Consider the following 18,014-nt stretch of genomic DNA (forward strand, 5'->3'; position numbering starts at 1 on the left):
ATGAAAATACTCATAAATGAGGGAAACTAGTCAATGTAAATGTTGAATTTAAACCTGACCTGATCGCAGTGTAAGGTTATTCTGTACACCAAAAAGACATTAAACCAAACCCTGCAGGGTCTGTTCAAATATACATGACAAAGTATTCCTAGAAGCAGAGAGCAATCAATTCTTTCTAAATCCAATGACCGGGGAGACAGAACTCCTCAATGTGGCTGATGCTGCCCCCCGATGGCTTCTTAATGCTCTGCAGTCATGGTGATAAAGACTCATAGAAATCTGTTTGATAGTAGAGTAAGGACGACCATTACTGCTCTGATGAAGGCTGGTTGGGATCACTAGTGGGGAAAAGAAATGTACTTATGTACAATAGTGAAGTACATGTATTTTTCACATTAAACTATTCAACACTTCTTTGCATTTCAGACTGGGCCATTATACTTTTACTACACTACATGTATCTGACATCTGTTGAGACATGTTCATTGAAGATTGAGATTTTACATCCAAACACATGATCACTTTGTACAATCTGTAATTTCAACAGATCGTACACAGTGTAATTATTTTCTTTAAGATTATCTTGCTCCACCTTGACTGCAACATTAACTAAACATCACAATGCTGTTTGAAAGTACATCCATCAACCATAAAAACACCAGTCTAATAATATTATATGACCAAATTAATACAAAAATCTGAATTGGTTCACTTGAATCACTTGCTGAAAGTATTTTGTGCTTTGTTTTTGTTTTTTTGTAGTGTAATTTTGAATGCGGGGCTTTGAGCTGTTAGTGAGTATTTTTACACTGTGGTATAGCTACAGTACTTTAAATGAGGGATCCAGGGGCCTCCTGTGGTTCTTTCCTCTGCTACTAGATGAGGAATAATTCGATTTTATTCTGGTGTAGTGCGCAAAAAGTATTTTCAAATGGAAGACAAATTTGGACATTATTGATCAGGTGTCATACTCAGTTGCCCCATCTATCAGCTGTTGGTTCATGCTCTAATGGTTGTGTACATAGAAATCAGTGACTTAAGGTTGAGGACAGACCCTTGGATAGCCTGCACAATTCAGATTTGGATAATTTTCTTGACTTTTTGTACGAGCTTTAGTGAGGATTGTATTTGATGAAAGGCCCGTATGACAACGTTCAACTGTCACCTGCATGTCACGCTGCGCTTTGCAACTTCCTCATATTTTGCAGCTTTGACAGATTTCAACGAACACCCGCCCCTTCCTGGAAGATCAACAGACAACACGACCAATAGTAGCACGCGTTTTTAATAGGAAGCCCCGCCTTAACATGACATACGTCACTTTGAGCCAATCGGCAGCCGAGGTGTCGCGCCTTCCAACCGGAGACGGATTTCCGAACCAAGTGAAGCAAAATAGCCTGCACTTTGTTTACGTCCCGTTGGTTAGCTGACAGCTGTTGTAGCACTTTACCCACGCAAACAACCGTCTCTGCGTGCCTCTGGTGGTTGACTGGAGCTTCACAAACTTTAAACAGAGTGTCCTGGATGTCGTGGATGGGATGTTTTGTTGAATGAAGGGGATCCGCTAGATGCCGACAGGAGGATGAACTCCATCACCGGTCGGGTTCTCGCCATACCCGCCGCCTCTGTCACCAACTCTGGAGCTTCATCCTCTCGAGCCTTACACGTAGAGCTCACATCACAGCAGGTAAAGGCAAAGCCTCTGGGCTCATGTTAACAAGAACTGCTTCCAAATGAAGTCAGGAAAACTTGGAGAGGGGCCTCCTCAGTGTGTTGTGTGCTAGTTTCTAACGTCAGTTACAACTGCTGCCTGGAGAACCACGGCAGGCCTGTCAGGCTAGCTAGTTAGTTAGCAGCTGTTAGCTTGCAGCTAGCTAGCTTACTGGAAATTAATGGAACTGGACTGACACTTCAGACACACTTGAACCAGTTAGCCTGGTGATATGCATTTTTGAGCCTAGTCTTTTCAGTGTATTGTCCTTTTAAGAAGGTATACATTAGTCTGCACGTGTTAATTGTTCAGCTAGTATGCTACTGCTAATGGTAACTTAACGTTATGTCAGCACGCAGGTGACAGCTCAATTTAAAGGTAAGCACAGCATTTGTAGTGACTCTGATGTTATATTGGCGCATACAGCTATTATATTTTAATTTGATACATTTATAGTCCGTAAACTCATTTCAGCGATGCAGAGTTAATCGGAGGGTTATTTGGAAGCATGCGGAAATCATCCTCTATTCAGCCATTCATTCATTCATCCATTCATTCAGATGCTAGGAGTTGACAGTTCATTCATCAGGACTACCGACCTCTGAATGTACCATTGGTCCATGAATGTCTCACATAAGATTCCTGTATATAGTGAGAAACATGCTGTCCACATAGTCAGATGTCTCCATTATCCTAAGAATCATATGACTATTGGTCCACCCATCAGCATCCACCTAGACAAACATGATATGCACCAGGGGTTTGTTGGACTTTAACATCAAGCCCCCTCAGTCCCCCTCAGGAATCAAAGCATCTACAGTAGAGGACCTCTAGGTATGTTGCTCCACAGTCACAGCAAAGGTGTGGAAATGAGTTTACTTAAGTAAACTGTGAAACTGTGAGTGCAGCCAATCTCAGATTCACAAGATTAAGATCTCTTGTACAAGCAGCAACATGTTTTCATCAAGCTGTCCTGCTGAGTCCTGTACACTGTTTGGATTCTAATGTGGGTGTCACTGACTGGGCATTAAGTTCAGCTTTCGATCAGATTCTCTTCTTAGTATGCCCTACTATGTATAGTAAGTCATACTTAACAGTGTACGTGGTGAGAACATGAGAATGAGTTCGCCCTTGGCTGTCATTTAAGTAAATAATTGTGTTGGATTTACATTTAGTGTGGGTGTTAATTGAAGCTGTGTCAAATAATTGAGTTAAAGAGCAGGGTTAACATATTCATTTTTTTAAATTCAGATTAGAAATAGAGTAATGAATGACTGTTTGACATGCACTAGTGTGGTCACATGCCTGTCGTAGGGAACAGTGTTACTATAATTTCTGTTAACATTCCAACCCCACTTGCTAGATTGGTTGTGCTTTTTCTCACACCATGTGATAGGTTCATGATAAAGCATTTTCCCAGCAACATATATCTGTTGGCCCACTGACTCGGGGTAACAAAACACATACTGAGAGCTAAACTAAGGAGAGATGATCAGTGTGGGACTTGGGGCTTGTAACATCTGTACACAAATCTCAGAAGTGCTTGCTCTGGTGTAGGTGTTTGTGATCTGGAAAAAACTAAATATGGCACTGTGGACCAAATACTTTGCTGTCTGTGTGTAGCTACTGTAATGTGATAATAACAATAATGTGGGATAAGTTGGTGCTTTCACCCTTTTCCTAGTTTTTAATAATAATAATGATAATAATAATAATAATAATAATAATAATGATAATAACAATAATAATAATAACAATTATAATACTACTACTACTACTACTAATGATAATAATAATAATGATAATAATAATATATTACACACACATTCATTATATTTCAGTATATATCACTCTGCTTTGCTCTTCTGTTGTGTTTATTTATCAGGGGTAAACTTTGGTTTCAACTTCTCAGTCTCAACTTCAGAAAGATTGTTTATTGCAATGGAGGAATTGTAATATAAAGAAACTATAAGTAGAAAGTAATTCATTTTATTCCGTTGTTTTTCAGAAAGTATTTCGTCCGCTTGTGTGGAAAGTTTAATTTACAGCTTTAGGTGCAACATGAAATTGAAAGTAGTCTGTTATTTTATCCCAATAGATACTTTCATGACCAAACATGTTGGCGCCACTGTTGCAAAGAAAACCTGATCGCTTTCTGTTTTCTTACGAATAGCAACTACAAATAACACAGGACAAAACTTACTTTATTCAACCATTTATTCGCTAATGGAGATGTGAAAGCAGATAGAAATATTGCCAGGCTGTCTACCTGACTGGATTGCTCATCATCTTTAATTTTCTTAATTTAAATTTTATTTCATCTTAATCCAAATTACATTTTTAGCTATTATACTGTGCAATCAACATTTACTTCATAACGATGTGTTAAGGCAAAAACTTGAATATTGCGAGTTTAATGAAATAGTTCTCAGTGATTATGGATGGATTACAGAACCAAGCAATTCACTACTATCATAATAAAATGTATTCTACTGTGTTTCCTATTGAACTGATATACAGTATAACCCCAAGGTCCAGGTAGAATAAAGTTCCAGTGTATTTGCCACAGGCAGCCATGAAATTGTGACACACAGAGTTGCACAAAGCCTGACAGGTCTGTTGGTATACTATTTGTTCTTGTATCAAACCCAGATACTCTTCTGTGAGACGCTAGCTAATCAAGAATATCTGTGGTGATGGCAGTAATAAGCACGCGGTTGCCAGTTATTAAGTACAGCTTGCTGAAATAATGATACATTAATTAATAATAGAAATACCCAACAACAGCTCCATAAACCACACCCTGCAGACAACCGACCATGAAGCTGAACCAACATCATCAAAAACAGAACATTATACCCTTCACAAAGGCAGGATTTGTCAGTTAGCTGAGTGTGTATGAAGTTTGTATCAGGGTATAGCTTAATTTTAAGTTCATCCCCTACAGTTGTTTTACTGACTGTTTGAAGCCAGTGCTTTGGTGTAATTAAATCAGCCCAGTTTGTAAGGAAAGTGCATGTCTTTATGTTGGAATTACAGATGTTCAGCGGGCTTGTGACCATCTAATCCCTTTGTCACACTAGTAACTCTGTCACATACCATTGCCAGTTTTTTGATCACAATATGGCATTTGGTCAGTTAACAGAGGTACTAACTTTGATCTTTGCCTGAGCTCGTAGTCTGTGATAAAGGCTTTGATCAGAACTGTAGTTTTATGATGGAGAGCCTGACTTAGCACAGCAGTTTCATGCTGCACAAGCTCATTCACCAATTCTCTCTGCCTGTGGTCTACATTAGTCCATTCAGAAACATGCACTGAAATTTAAGGGGGGGGTTAAAAGTCCATGACGGAACAATCAGTGTTTTTGTTTCTGCTGCCCTTAATCTTATAGGGAATCCCATGACTTAGATTTAGTCTCAGTATGGCTGCAGGAGAGAGAGGCTGAGCCGTCTGCTGGTCAGCAGAGATGTTAGGCTGTGGGGGCGTGTTTTCCCTAAAGCGGGAACTTGTCTGTGCCTCTTCACATTCAAACACTCACAAACACACAGGCAGTTTTTCCAGGCATCATTAACCTCACCAAAAAGTATTAGATATTTCTTACACCAGATACTGAGAGGAAGATTCATGGAAGCAGGTCGTTGAGTTAAAGGTGAAACCATGCAGATGTTGGCTGTTTGTGTATTGCTCTAGAGATTCCCTAATGAATTGTGTCTTTACTTGTCTTGACTCTGCACCAGTGGTATGCTGGCTTTAACATGAACTGATTTTGGTGTGGGAAGTCACATGTTTACAAATGATGGCCTTTCCACAGTCAGCTCATTGTGATTTGTACATTCTGTGTGATGTGATAATTCATTGTAGATCTAAAAATATTGGCACATTTCTCATGTGACTGTTATGACTGACCATGCCCGGCGAGTTAACCGGCTGCTTAATTTTACCATGAAGATGTCATGCCTCTATTATTTGAACTGCTGCAAAATTAGCGGCCTCTGCGCATGAGAAATGACTGCTATTTTAGGCAGTTAGGCAGGCATTTATAGGATGAGGATGGTACTTCATTGATCTCTGTATTAATCTCAAAACTCTTGCCCTGGGACACAGTTAGGATCCAGTGTCTTCTGAACAGCCTAGATAGTATTTGCCAATGATCATCACATGATCAGGATGAAACTGAATACAACAGCTCTGAGGCCTGTTATTTGTTCTCTATCTCTCCTCACTCTCGCTCCGTGTCTTTCTGTATTCTCTTCTGCCAAACAGAGAAGATTGCGTCATCTCCGGAGCATCGCAGCCAGGAACATTGTCAACAAGAATGGTTCCCCACTGTTGGACACGTACTTCACCCTCCACCTATGTATAGGAGAACGTATATCAAGAGGTCAGTGTTAACACCCTTCCCACACACCAGCCAAGTTAATAGCTAATAGTCGTTTTCTATGGTCTTGAATGTAGTAGAACTTGACTATTAGAATGCACAGTTCTTTATTCAGCCCAATGTTGTCCAATAAGGAGTACTTTCCCAGCCATTATGAACTGATTTAGCTTTTGCATGGTCAAAATGGTGAAAGTGGCCGTGACAAATATGACTCTCCAGATTGCTGTAATTGTAGTATATGGTTTGTGATGGTTGAGTAATTCAGTGAGCATCTCAAGCCACCCTGTGTTTGTCGCTAACCAGGAGACGCACCTTAAAATAGAAACTATGCACTGATTTTGGACACTAGATTCACCATCTCCAAACACAAAATCTGTCCCCCTAAGCTGATGTTATCATTATCAGTGTAGAGTCCAACTGATGCTCAGTGTTTAGACCAAATGCTGATATCTATATCAGGAATACAGAAGTTCTGACAACGATATATTGGCCGACATACACACATTTTTTTTACAATAATCCCTCAAGTGTGGTTATCAAACACACAACAAACGCAACAAAGATATGTTGCTGAGGCAGAACGTTTTCCACTTCACTGTCTGAAACAACAACAGTGCACTGAAACGGTAAACTTCAGTGGGAACGACCACTCGCATCTTTTTCTGCTTTATAATCTCAAAAAAAAAAAAAATCAGTCATTGGTGCATAACAGACAACATATATCACAATGCTGTAATGTCTGTGATAGGCCAATACTTGGCTAACCCATATATGGACATTGAACCAGTGACTGACTCTGTGGGCTGTGTGGGAGTTGGGGCTGGGCGATAAATTGGTAAAATCGATTCATTCGAGGTTGTGGTTTAGGACGATTTAAAGAAAAAAAATATCGATTTTCTCTTTAATTTGCTCCGCCACCGCTCCTCATGGGATCCTGTAATTCAAAGTGGGTTCCGCCCTCCCCCCCGCATTTACTCTCCACAGAGAAACAAACCATTTATTTCAGCATCTCAAACACTTGTTGTTCACTACGAGATGCGCGGCAGCCCACAAATACCCACTAGAAAGCAGCGGACTCATTTAATCATTGTGCCCCATATGAGAAGAAAGGGGCCGGGTGGACAGCTTTTACGAATGCAGTCACGTTGCATATTGCTAAAGATATTGTGCCCATATATACAGGGGAAAAGCCAGAGGTTCATCCACATGCTGAAAATGTTCGACCCTAGGTATGTGTTACGAAGCCGCAATGGGGCATGTCTCAAGCCAGAGGTAGGAGACAAGCTCGTCTTCCTGGCCAGAAATGTGTAAAAAAAAAAAAAAAAAAGAAAAGGAAAAAAAGACAGCAAGCACACACCTCATGTCCTGTATATCTACCAACATGTCATGTTTATAAATGGTCAATAAATAGCCTAATAACCGGTGTTTTATTGCTTTTTAAGAATTGCAGCTGAATTGCATGTCTTCTAAACCTCAGTATTATGATAATGTGAATAAACTTTGACTTTAAAATTAATTAATCTACATATTGTGTTATTAAGGTCAGCCCTAGTGAGAGTATTTAATTAAAAGTATTCCTTTCTAGGGCTGGACTATATGGTGAAAAAAACAATCATATAGCAATTATTTTGAGGGATATTACTGTCCCAATACGGTTTATGATGAGTGGGAATTATCCTTTTTGCGTCAAATATTTTGTATTGGCTGAAAGAAATATAAAAATCTTGATGATGTGAAATTTGTTTGGGTCTGCACCAAACAAACATGTTTTCTTACATCTAGAGAACAAGATTTGTAGGTCAGAACATCCCTGCAGCACCACAGTACTTCATTTTAATGTGGTTTTGTCACACATTTCGCCCGTGTCAAAATAATTACTGCTACTGTGATTTGGATATTGTACAAGGCCACATTGTGATTCCAATTAATTTTGCAGGCCTGATCCATTCAGATTCTTTTTTAAATGTACGTCTCCCAGCTGTGAAACACAATGTTCCCTTAATCCAATAAGGATACTGTGGTGTCCTCGCTCTGTGGGGAGCAGCTACAAAAAGTTAATCTAGATGTCACTACCAATACAGTGTTGTCCTCACAGATTAAAGCCAGGCTTAGTTTGTATGGATTGTGTTCTGTGTTAGATTTAACCCAGCTGGTTGTGCATGCGTTTTGTCTACCTTCTCTTAATCAGTGTTTTTTTTTTTTTATGTCTTTTCAGATTTTTACAAAAGTGAAGTCATCCGAGACTCACTTGTGAGTATACTTCCTTTAACTTTCAAACTCTTCATGTCTGCTCTCCTAGGATAGAATCAGGATTGTGTCATTACCTGCACTTTGCTGTTATATTGTGTGTAAGTACACTGGTCATTATGTGCAGTGCCATAATGAAGAAAGACAGACTTCCTGTATGTTTCTAATGCCAAGGCTGGTGTTTATACCTGCTGCTTATCTGGCAGTCGCACATTTAGCAACCTCTGGACTCGTTTCACAATAACCTTACTTGAACTGGTTTTCAAACATCAAAGCTACAGTGGCGTGTAGTGAAACTTGCTTTGTTGAATAAATTGCCAGACTTTCATCCACATGAATTAAATATGAAATGTGCTGTTCTCTTTCCGCAACTTTCTCCCCTGGCCTGTAAGCATAAGTCAGTTGTGTAAATTACCCAGCTGCTATATATTTCTCTATATCTGACTCTTTGGCTATTGCTGCTCTTATTTGCATGGCAGATGCAGCTCTGCATGAAGCTGTAGAAGCGGCCAACGATAGCAAGCCATTACTGTTGGGCTCGCTGCCGAGTCATGAGCTGACCTAAGCTGCTTTCCAGGCATACTGTTCACTACCTTGAGCGTACAGACTCTATAATGTACTGCAGGAGTCATGACTCCTGTCATCTCTCAGCCCAGCTTCTTCCTGTTGAATCTAACATCCTTGCTGACAGTCATTTTCTAGTATTCTGTCTCCTTCCTGTCATCATTTGTCTTTGGAAACCGGTTGGTCTTCCTGTTTTCATTGTAACTGTTATGCCCCTTTGCTTCCGCTACTGGCTCTCACTTGTTCTGTTTTCTACCTCCCCACGCACACACACGTGCACACGCGAGCACACACACACACACACACACACACACACACACACACACACACACACACACACACACACACACACACACACACCATGTGGATTGTAGTACTTCTGTTTCTGCTTTTCCTGCCTGTCCTTGAAAGTGGCTCAAAGAGCAAGAGATTTTCTCTCTGATGGAGGGAAATGCTACATAATTAAATGATGTAAATGGCTGCAGCGCTTTGCAGAACCAGTACTCAGTGCTGTCAGTCTGAAAGTTCAAGGACAGAGAACCAACTCTCGGAGCAATGAGACTTTCAGGTAAATGGAGAACAGGATCATTCAATTACTTTACAGTGGATAGGGATCACATTGACATTGATTTTGACGGGGGTAGCACACAGATTCAATCTCTTTCCTTTGGATTTTCCTGTCTGACATTAGTAGTTTCAGTTTCATTTTGATTATTAAAGTTATTGTGCTGATCAGCTGTTATGTCAGGTATTAATGTGCCCTTTGTATATACTGTTTGTTCTCTTCACGTGACTGCTCATTGTCTGTGTGTGTGTTTGTCAGAATCCGACTTGGCGGAGCCTGGACTTTGGCATGCTGCCAGACCTTCTGGACACCTCAGTGTCTTGCTTCGTGGTGAGGATCTGGGGAGGACAGGAGGAACAGTACCAGCTCCTCATAGAATGGAAGGTCAATCTGGATGGCCTCAGATACACAGGACAGCAGGTCAGCAAACACAAACATGAAAATGATAATAGTAAACTTTATGTGGATGATATATAGTTTTTCTTTTCACTGGGATCCCAGTGTGGTAGTAACTCTGCACAGCCTACATGGGGATTATCAATCATTTAGATATACACTGCCTGGCCAAAAAAATGTCACCACATGGATTTAACTAAGCAAATAGGTAAGAGCCTTCCATTGAATGATTACTGCAGTGCAGTAATATGTTTCAGCTGGCCACCACAGAGTCCAGATCTTAACCCCACTGAGAATCTTTGGGATGTGCTGGAGATGACTTTATGCAGCGCTCTGACTGTCCCATCATCAGTACAAGATATTGGTGAAAAATTAATGCAACTCTAGATGAAAGTAAATGTTGTGACATTGCATAAGCTGATCAAAATAATGCCATGGTGTATGCATGTCGGAATCAAAGCTAACTGAAATACCACTGAAATATTAAGAATGTGTGACCTTTTTTTGGCCAGGCAGTATATAATACGGTTGCTACACAACACACATGAGGTGCATGTTTTTCAGTTCTTTACATGTGTTTTATTGTATTTTACAAATGCTTTGGCTCAGGTTAGACGCACAAAATGGTATAACTTTGGCTAGAGCTGCAGTGATTAGCGATCAGTATGAACACGTTTTGAAAACAATGATTTTACTTACTAAAATATTTTATTGAATAATGAGCCAATGCAATCCATAAAATAGCTCAATGTTGTTTCCATTCTTTCATAGTGAGACTATTTTCAAAGCTCATAAACAGATAGACCGGTCTCATGAACATCCAGATGCCCGCTGTCTTTTGTTCTCTCTGTCTTAGTCATGACAGTGAGCCTCTATTGCCTTGCTTTGTCCACAGATTCGATCCAGAAATCCAAATGAAATCATATTTGGATTGAATGATGGCTACTATGCAGCTGACTTTGATCATAAGGTACGGCCTTTTTTCCATTTTTCAGAGCATGACAATGGAATACCTAGTGCATATCTCATTAGCTGTATTTGGACATTGTTGGACATCTGCACTGAAACATTGACATGTGGCTGTTGCAGGATCAGTCGGAGCGGAAGAAAAACAGTCTGCTTCAAGTCGACCAGAGTTCAGTCAGGAACTCCTACAGTGTTTTCTCTTTGCTCAGGTAAGATTCATGCCATATAGCTGTTTTACATTATATTATCCTATCATTGAGACTCTACTTTCATCAAATGTAGTAATATCACAATAAAGCAGCAACCTAACTGTTTTTGCTCACGTATGATAGAATTCACCTCCTTAAAAAAGAATGTTTTACAGTGTATTTGATTTATTTTAACCTAAAACTAGTTATTTCTTCAAATAGATCTTTGATTTACTTTTGAATTAGCCATGGGATTTGACCCCTTTCTATTAAGGTTGGGTGATATGACAGTATGTACTGTGCAATGGTAGACAAGGGGTGCACCAATAGAAATTTGGCAATGCTGTTTTCACTGTGGGAGCTATCCCTCACATACTGTTATTCACAGCGTATGCACTGCTGACCTGCTACACAGTGAGTGTGTTGATGACGTTGCATTGAGTGTAGTTGCTTCCTGTTCTTTTTAGCTTGCCTGTGAATTGCTTTACACTCTTTCGTTGATTTTGCAGATACATCCAAATACATTTAGTAAAAATATCAACGCAAAACAGTCATCATTACGGAGGAGTTCTCCTCTGGAAATGTTTTAAAAAATAGAACCGTGACCCTTAATTGATATATATACCGTTACTGTAAAATTGTATTACATAAACTGACAGTAGATTGTGGCCATATTGCCTACCCCTACCTTCTATGATGTGTTTTGCATATTTGTCTTGGGCAGTTGTATACCAGCAGATGGTGCCACAGGAAAGCCAACATTTTGACCCATTGTCAAGGAAGTTCTGCTGGCCTCCAACTTCATATAAAGTCACAAAGCCTGTAGTCTACTCTGTATATCTTGCACATGATGGGACAAATGAATGGGACATTTTAATTAGTCCATTTCAACAAAAAGAAGTTATGATAAGGCCAGAGTCAGATTTGCGATTGTGATATAAAATAGAAGTCTGGGTGCTGTTGACTGCAGTACACAATTACACCACAAGCAGGATACAGAGATTTGCTGAGTGGGTTGCTTGTTAGAAGGGAAACCCCGGTGTAGTAATTAAGAGCTTGAGGCAACACGAGGCACTTCTGGTGTCTGTTGACAAACAGGCTTGTTTTGTATATTTATATTTAAATGTGGTGGATGTAAAGACCACTTTCAGCATTACCAGGGCTTCCCCCGAGGGAAACCCTTATCTAACCGTATCCTGATAACTTAACAGTGTAATTACATCCAGTTTTAACCAAATGAATGTAAGTTTGGGAGTTAGAGACCACCAAAATAAGATAAGGATCTGTCATTATGAACATTATGGAGGCTTCCACCGACTTTTTCCTACTTTAAGAATTAAATAGGGGGACGTAAACGCGTCACCGGCCTTTGCTGTGTCAAGAAATAGGAGTTGTGCCAAAGCTGGCTGAACCTTAACAGTGCTCCCTCATTTAGAAGTGGTCATGGTTTATGTTTATATGAGAGGATACTCTGCCTCCCCGGCAGCTTTCAGGAATAAAAGCCTAGTTTGAATCATAACTTTAATGACCTCTGCTCTTGCCTCTTCTATTATTGCAGCTTTCTTCCACATCCTCCTCTTCTCTTCACATCCAGTGGGACTCTGCAGAGTTTAATACAGTTACATTGATTCCCCCCTTCCCACACACTGCTCTGCCTGGAGCTCCTCACCCCTGTCACAGTTTTTCCTTGGCTCAGTGCACTCATATGCACATAGTTTATGATTATGTACTGTAGAATGATTAATCAGATACTGTACACTCCAACAGGGATTATCCTCCCACCCCCCATGGTACATTACTATATATACCTCTCAGTTTCTGACCCACAGAGCTCTTCGTTCAAAGTGCATTAATTTTCTGAAGCATTAAGGTGGAGAGCTGCCTGTGGAACAGCGCCTCGTGTTAAAACTGATTTATTTATTGGCTCACTTACAGAGTCACATGCATTTACCATGCATTGACTGTTTCATCATATATAGTGTGATGAAAAATATTGTTCTCGTGTAGTCGTCTAATGTTTTTTTGTGTCTCATTCAGAGAACTTGGAGTAAATGTCCTTTTCTCGCCAAGAACACTGATGCATGTCCACAGGGAACACCCGCAATGTGTCAGATATTCTCACCCAAGTCTCTCCCACTCAGCCTTGGCCCAGTGCAGTGCTTTAATGGAAAGGATGAGAGCCGCTTTGCAAAGAGCTCCCTGGCCTTGATTAATGATGGTAATTTGTCAGCAGATTCAAGGCCTGCTTTTCAGCCTTGCTCATGTTGACAGCACCCATCGCCTGTGTGAGAAGCATGGTGATCTGAGCTAGCAAACACAACACGTCTCAGATGGAGGGATGAAGAGGGAGAGCACAGCTCATCAATCAGCAGAGTCTTGCCTCTTCCAAAGAGTCTTCCAGACTTAGATAGAAGAAGTTAAGCCACATCCTATGTAGAGCTGGGGCCCTGTCTACGTAGCTTGAAAGTAAAGAAGACAGTGATGAAGATGAACCAGCTGTTCAACAAATTGTTTTTTTCTTCCTTTTGTAGAGACTATTCATACACATTCAGATATTTCTCAACCTCACAGTAACACTGCTCCTTCCTACCAGGGAAAAGTTTAATGTGCAAGCAGTAAGAGAGGAAGGAGGACATGACTGCGCTGCATAATGGACTTGTTTAATAGTAACAAAAAGGAGAGGCAGAAAGACTGACAGAGTGGTTTACTGTTCCAGTTGTAATGGTTAGAGGCCATCTTTTATGGCCTTATGTGTTTTTGAATGTCACATTCAAGTGGTGTATATGAGGAAGCGCTTGAGTGGCCCCTCGGTTCTTACTCAGAGTTATGCACCAACTTGAGGATGTTAGATAGTGACGAGAACTGTGGATGCCGAATGTTGAAGTATCGGGTCTGTTCTAACATCATTCTTGGGTCAAAACTTTAACAATTCACCCCTATGCTGTTGTAGATTGAGCTTACCTCAAACTCCTCCTGCCTAAAGGGGAAACGTTTTTCTCCCAGTGATCAGATCCATATGTTGCTTGAGTTTCTGGATTTGTTTTTGTATGTTCCTATGTGGAGTATGCATGTATGTACAGTATGTGTCAACAGAAGCAGGGCACAATGAGGGTGAAGCTCTGTGGGGGGTCTCTCGTGCCCCAGAGGTTGTTGAGGTGATAATGGTTTCCTGCAGGCGGCCCCTGAGGTCCACTCACCTGCTGGTTGGATGCTGCAGGCACAGCTCTCGGCTCTCTGACAAGCGAGTTTGTTGTGTTTCTACGTTAACCAGGCAGCTGGATCAGAGTCTACAGATGACCCTGAGGTTTCAACCAGCAGCAACCAGACTGGCCGCCTAAACTTTGAATCACTACGTAGGTGTCGATGTGGATGTTGCTTTTTTCATTTCACGCCTTTGAAGTGGACTGGTGTGGCAGGACAAAAGGATATAATTTAAGAGGAGAGGGTTGTGTTTTTTTCATTGTAGGCTGTGGGCCTGCAACACATTTCTTCTATCGGATTACATAGTCTCAAGGCTAAGACCTCAGACGTGTACTTTTTCCAGCATGTCGGCCCTCTGTTCTCACTACCTGCCTAATTCTTTCCTGTTCTCGTATTTTCCCCTTACTTTCTCCAGCTTCACAGCTTCTTTATTGCTTGCCTTGCAGTGCTGTCTGTTGTTATCTCAGCTTGTTAATGTAAGATTCATTCTTTCCACCTCTAAAATTATGCCCCAGCTTTAAACTAATACGCCTTGGCCTCTGTCTGTTGTTTTCTGGCTTCTCACACAAAAGACAATAGCCTTGACTAATAAAATCTTATATGAGGTTTTTGTAGATAAAACATGACTAAGTCATTGTTTGTTATTTTACTTACTACAAGAGGCTTCTTAAGTAACCGTGACTAACTGTTGAGGGTTTTTAGTGTAAGAAAATGGCAAGGAGCTCACGCTTATGACTGGAGATTAAAATTTCTATAATTATCTACAGAATGCTTGACCTCTTTTTGAACCATTCTAAAACCAAAAATATCTTTTCTCAAGATCTGCTTGATTTACCTGCATCTCTGTGTTGTAGTTACCATGTAAACATGGGTCATAACAATTCAGCAGATCCCGAGGTCCAGTCCAGTCAACTTATCTTCAATTGCAAGTAGATGTAGACAGTGTTGAAGTAAAGTGAATAACAAGTGCTTAAACGTGTTTACATTCTTTGGCAATGAGATTCAGAGGATTTAGAAAAGTTCGTTTGTTGTGATTTACCTACTGTTCCGCTGTCTGTTTTGTCCGAGGCGGAGGTGTGACAGGAGGACATTGTCCTCAATTTGTGGAACAGAATGTCCCACAGCTTCATTTGAATGGCTTAATGGGCTGCCATGTTCACCCTGTGCTATTGGGTTATGGTTCCTGGAAATGCATTCAGGGCAGTCATTAGTACAGCTGGAACACTCGCCAGGACACACAATGTTCAAGATTTAAAATACTGCTTTGGTATAAGTGTAGGCAGCCTTAATTCAGCTAATTTGAATGCAGAATTTGTGACTGGAGGTCACCATGTGTACATTACTATATCTGGTTTGCTAGATCCTACTTGTTGACTGCAACAGGAAAAGGCTCTGCAGTGATTCTAGTGAGGAATTAGAGGATTGACTGAGAAGTTTATACCAGTTTCAGCTACATCTTGCCATTCAAACCAACCGGTGAAGACACAGTGCTACGTGAGGCCGTAAATGTTGCTTTTCTCGACGTTTCCCTCTTAGTTTCTCTCAAATAAACAACAGTGTACTCCCTGGTGGCTTTTTCAAATTCCAGTCTTTTCTCTTGCTTATATTCGTGACCTTGATGACACATCTGCATTTGCTGATCTCAGCTCTGATTACGAAATTGTAGACTCTGGATCACAGCACGTAAACCATGGCAAATATTTATTTCAAGATGATTAGTAAGGTAAATGAACTGAAAACAGGAGACCTCTGCTGCCATCCAGCAGCACCAAAATGACTTTAACACAGACTGTAAGGTCATCAGTTTTATCAACTTGTGTTTACTTATTTGTAAATCTTAACATTTTTAGCATTTTTAGCATTTTTACTTACGATTTTAACTTTACCTGAAAGCCCCTATTATAGATTTCTGCAAGATGCCTTCTGTTTATCAAAAACCAGGACGTTTCAAAAGCACAAGTTTCATCTGACACCCCTGCAGGATCGAGTGCCACGGTCAAAGGAGAAAATGTTATTGTTTTTCTGATGTTTATCGGCATGAAGGGTTGAGTGCACAGGCTCAGTCATAACTTCCTGCAAATCCCCTCTGGCAGAGTTGTAAGTTACCTCTCATGCCTCGGAAAAAGAAAGTTGTCATGGCTCGTGAGAAGACGTTCTCTGGACGGTTGCCCAGCGATTAAACTGCTGCCCGAATGAGGGTGCAAGGTAGGAGCACCCATGCCCCCTGTTGCTTTATAGGTTGTGATAGAGCCTGATGGGTAGGCGTTAGGCCAAGAATCAGGCAATGATAAGGAGGCAGACATGCGTGAAAAGGAGAGAGGAGATAACTATTCTCACCTGGGGGAAAAGGCCATATCAGATTCTACCACCGCAATCACCTAAACAGATGAAGCTGTCAAAACAGATTTGCCCTGATGTTCCAGAGGACTATCTCCAACTGCTATCGCTGTCACCTCAGAGAGATTAAAAAACATGCGCAAAAAATCTGAAATGATTTTCCTGTTGGACTCCCTTTTTAAACCTTTATTCGCATCTTCATAGGAATTTTTGTAAGTCATGGAGAGGCAAAAATATCCAGAGGTGACTGTGAATCTCATAACAGAAAAGCCTCATAGGATTTGTAAAATGACCCCACCAAGATGTAAGCCTGTTAGAAAAAAGCCTTTTACACTAAACCCACTCAAGAGGCAATTTCTTGAAGACTGAAAGCAAGTGCATACCTTAAGAAAACCCTGTTCACATCACCCTCATGACCCAAACCACAGGGTGACAAAAAATGTGCTAACAAGAAGTACCGGCATTGAGAAATTTGGCAAAAAGTGGATGATTTAAGACCAGTCTGACATCATGATTGCTAATTGCCAGTTCCCTCTTTTGTCTGTTTTCTGTAACTCATTCCCACCCTGTTGGATTGTTGTCTGTAGATGAGTCCCTTGGGTTACTCTGACGGGGGTTTTGTCTCTCTGTTTATGGGCTCTGGACTTGAAAAAGAGCATACTTTTGACATTAACTAGCCCCATGATTGATGGAGTAAATAATGCGCAGGCTTGTCATTTGTGTACTGAAGCTGTTCTCTATTTCAGCGATGACAATGACATGCCATTTGGAATAAGCATCCATCATTGTGGTTTCCATTAATCAGTGGGCCTTTTAACGGTTGTCTTTGCTTTCTGGCACTGATTCTGATTCCGGTTTCTTACACAACTTGGAGAAAATAATAGTGGTTCAACTCTTGTTGGGATATTTGTGGTTTGGTGGTCTAATAAACTTTAAACCTCTTTTACTAGGAATGTTTTTAGTATTTTTTTGTCCATTTTTTAAAGTCAAAACTAACCTAAACCTTTATAGTTTAGGAGACCAAGCTCGGCCGTCTGGAACAATGAAGATCAACTCCAATAAATCAGAAATACAAACGAGGCATAACAAACACACTGCACAATGACTCTTCCACTTGGGGAAAATCATAATTCACGATGCTCTCCAAACAGTCACTGTAAACATCCAAGCTAAACGAAATGAATCACTGGTGTTGCCATAGCGCCGACACGGCCACTCAATTTGGTGGCCTCTCGGAAAGACTGTTTAAATATGGGGTTGTTTGTGTGGTTACGAACAATGATCTGGATGGTGACTTTGTGTTCTCCTCCTCCTGCAGACTTCACACAGCCCAGAGAGCCATCAAGCAGACCCAAGTGACAGTGCAGAAGATCGGGAAGGAGATCGAGGAGAAGCTAAGGACGACAGCGACCTGCACAGAGCGGGTGAGCGCAGTCACCCATCAGCAGCATTTTGCAGCT

The 18,014-nt window shown here is 40.8% G+C and overlaps 1 protein-coding gene across 1 annotated transcript in view; it reads left to right on the forward strand.

Annotated features, from left to right (window-relative positions):
• Positions 1 to 1,359: 1,359 nt before the first annotated feature.
• Positions 1,360 to 18,014, forward strand: part of uvrag (UV radiation resistance associated gene) — a 90,154-nt gene continuing 73,499 nt past the window's right edge. The window contains exons 1-7 of the mRNA XM_030438423.1: positions 1,360 to 1,687; positions 5,976 to 6,093; positions 8,306 to 8,340; positions 9,725 to 9,886; positions 10,758 to 10,832; positions 10,952 to 11,037; positions 17,873 to 17,978. Coding sequence (XP_030294283.1) covers positions 1,583 to 1,687; positions 5,976 to 6,093; positions 8,306 to 8,340; positions 9,725 to 9,886; positions 10,758 to 10,832; positions 10,952 to 11,037; positions 17,873 to 17,978 — 687 coding nt within the window. The 5' untranslated portion in view covers positions 1,360 to 1,582. The remainder of the gene's footprint in view (positions 1,688 to 5,975; positions 6,094 to 8,305; positions 8,341 to 9,724; positions 9,887 to 10,757; positions 10,833 to 10,951; positions 11,038 to 17,872; positions 17,979 to 18,014) is intronic.

Source organism: Sparus aurata, chromosome 13 (genome assembly GCF_900880675.1).
Source record: "Sparus aurata chromosome 13, fSpaAur1.1, whole genome shotgun sequence".
In the NCBI taxonomy this organism is placed as follows: Eukaryota; Metazoa; Chordata; class Actinopteri; order Spariformes; family Sparidae; genus Sparus; species Sparus aurata.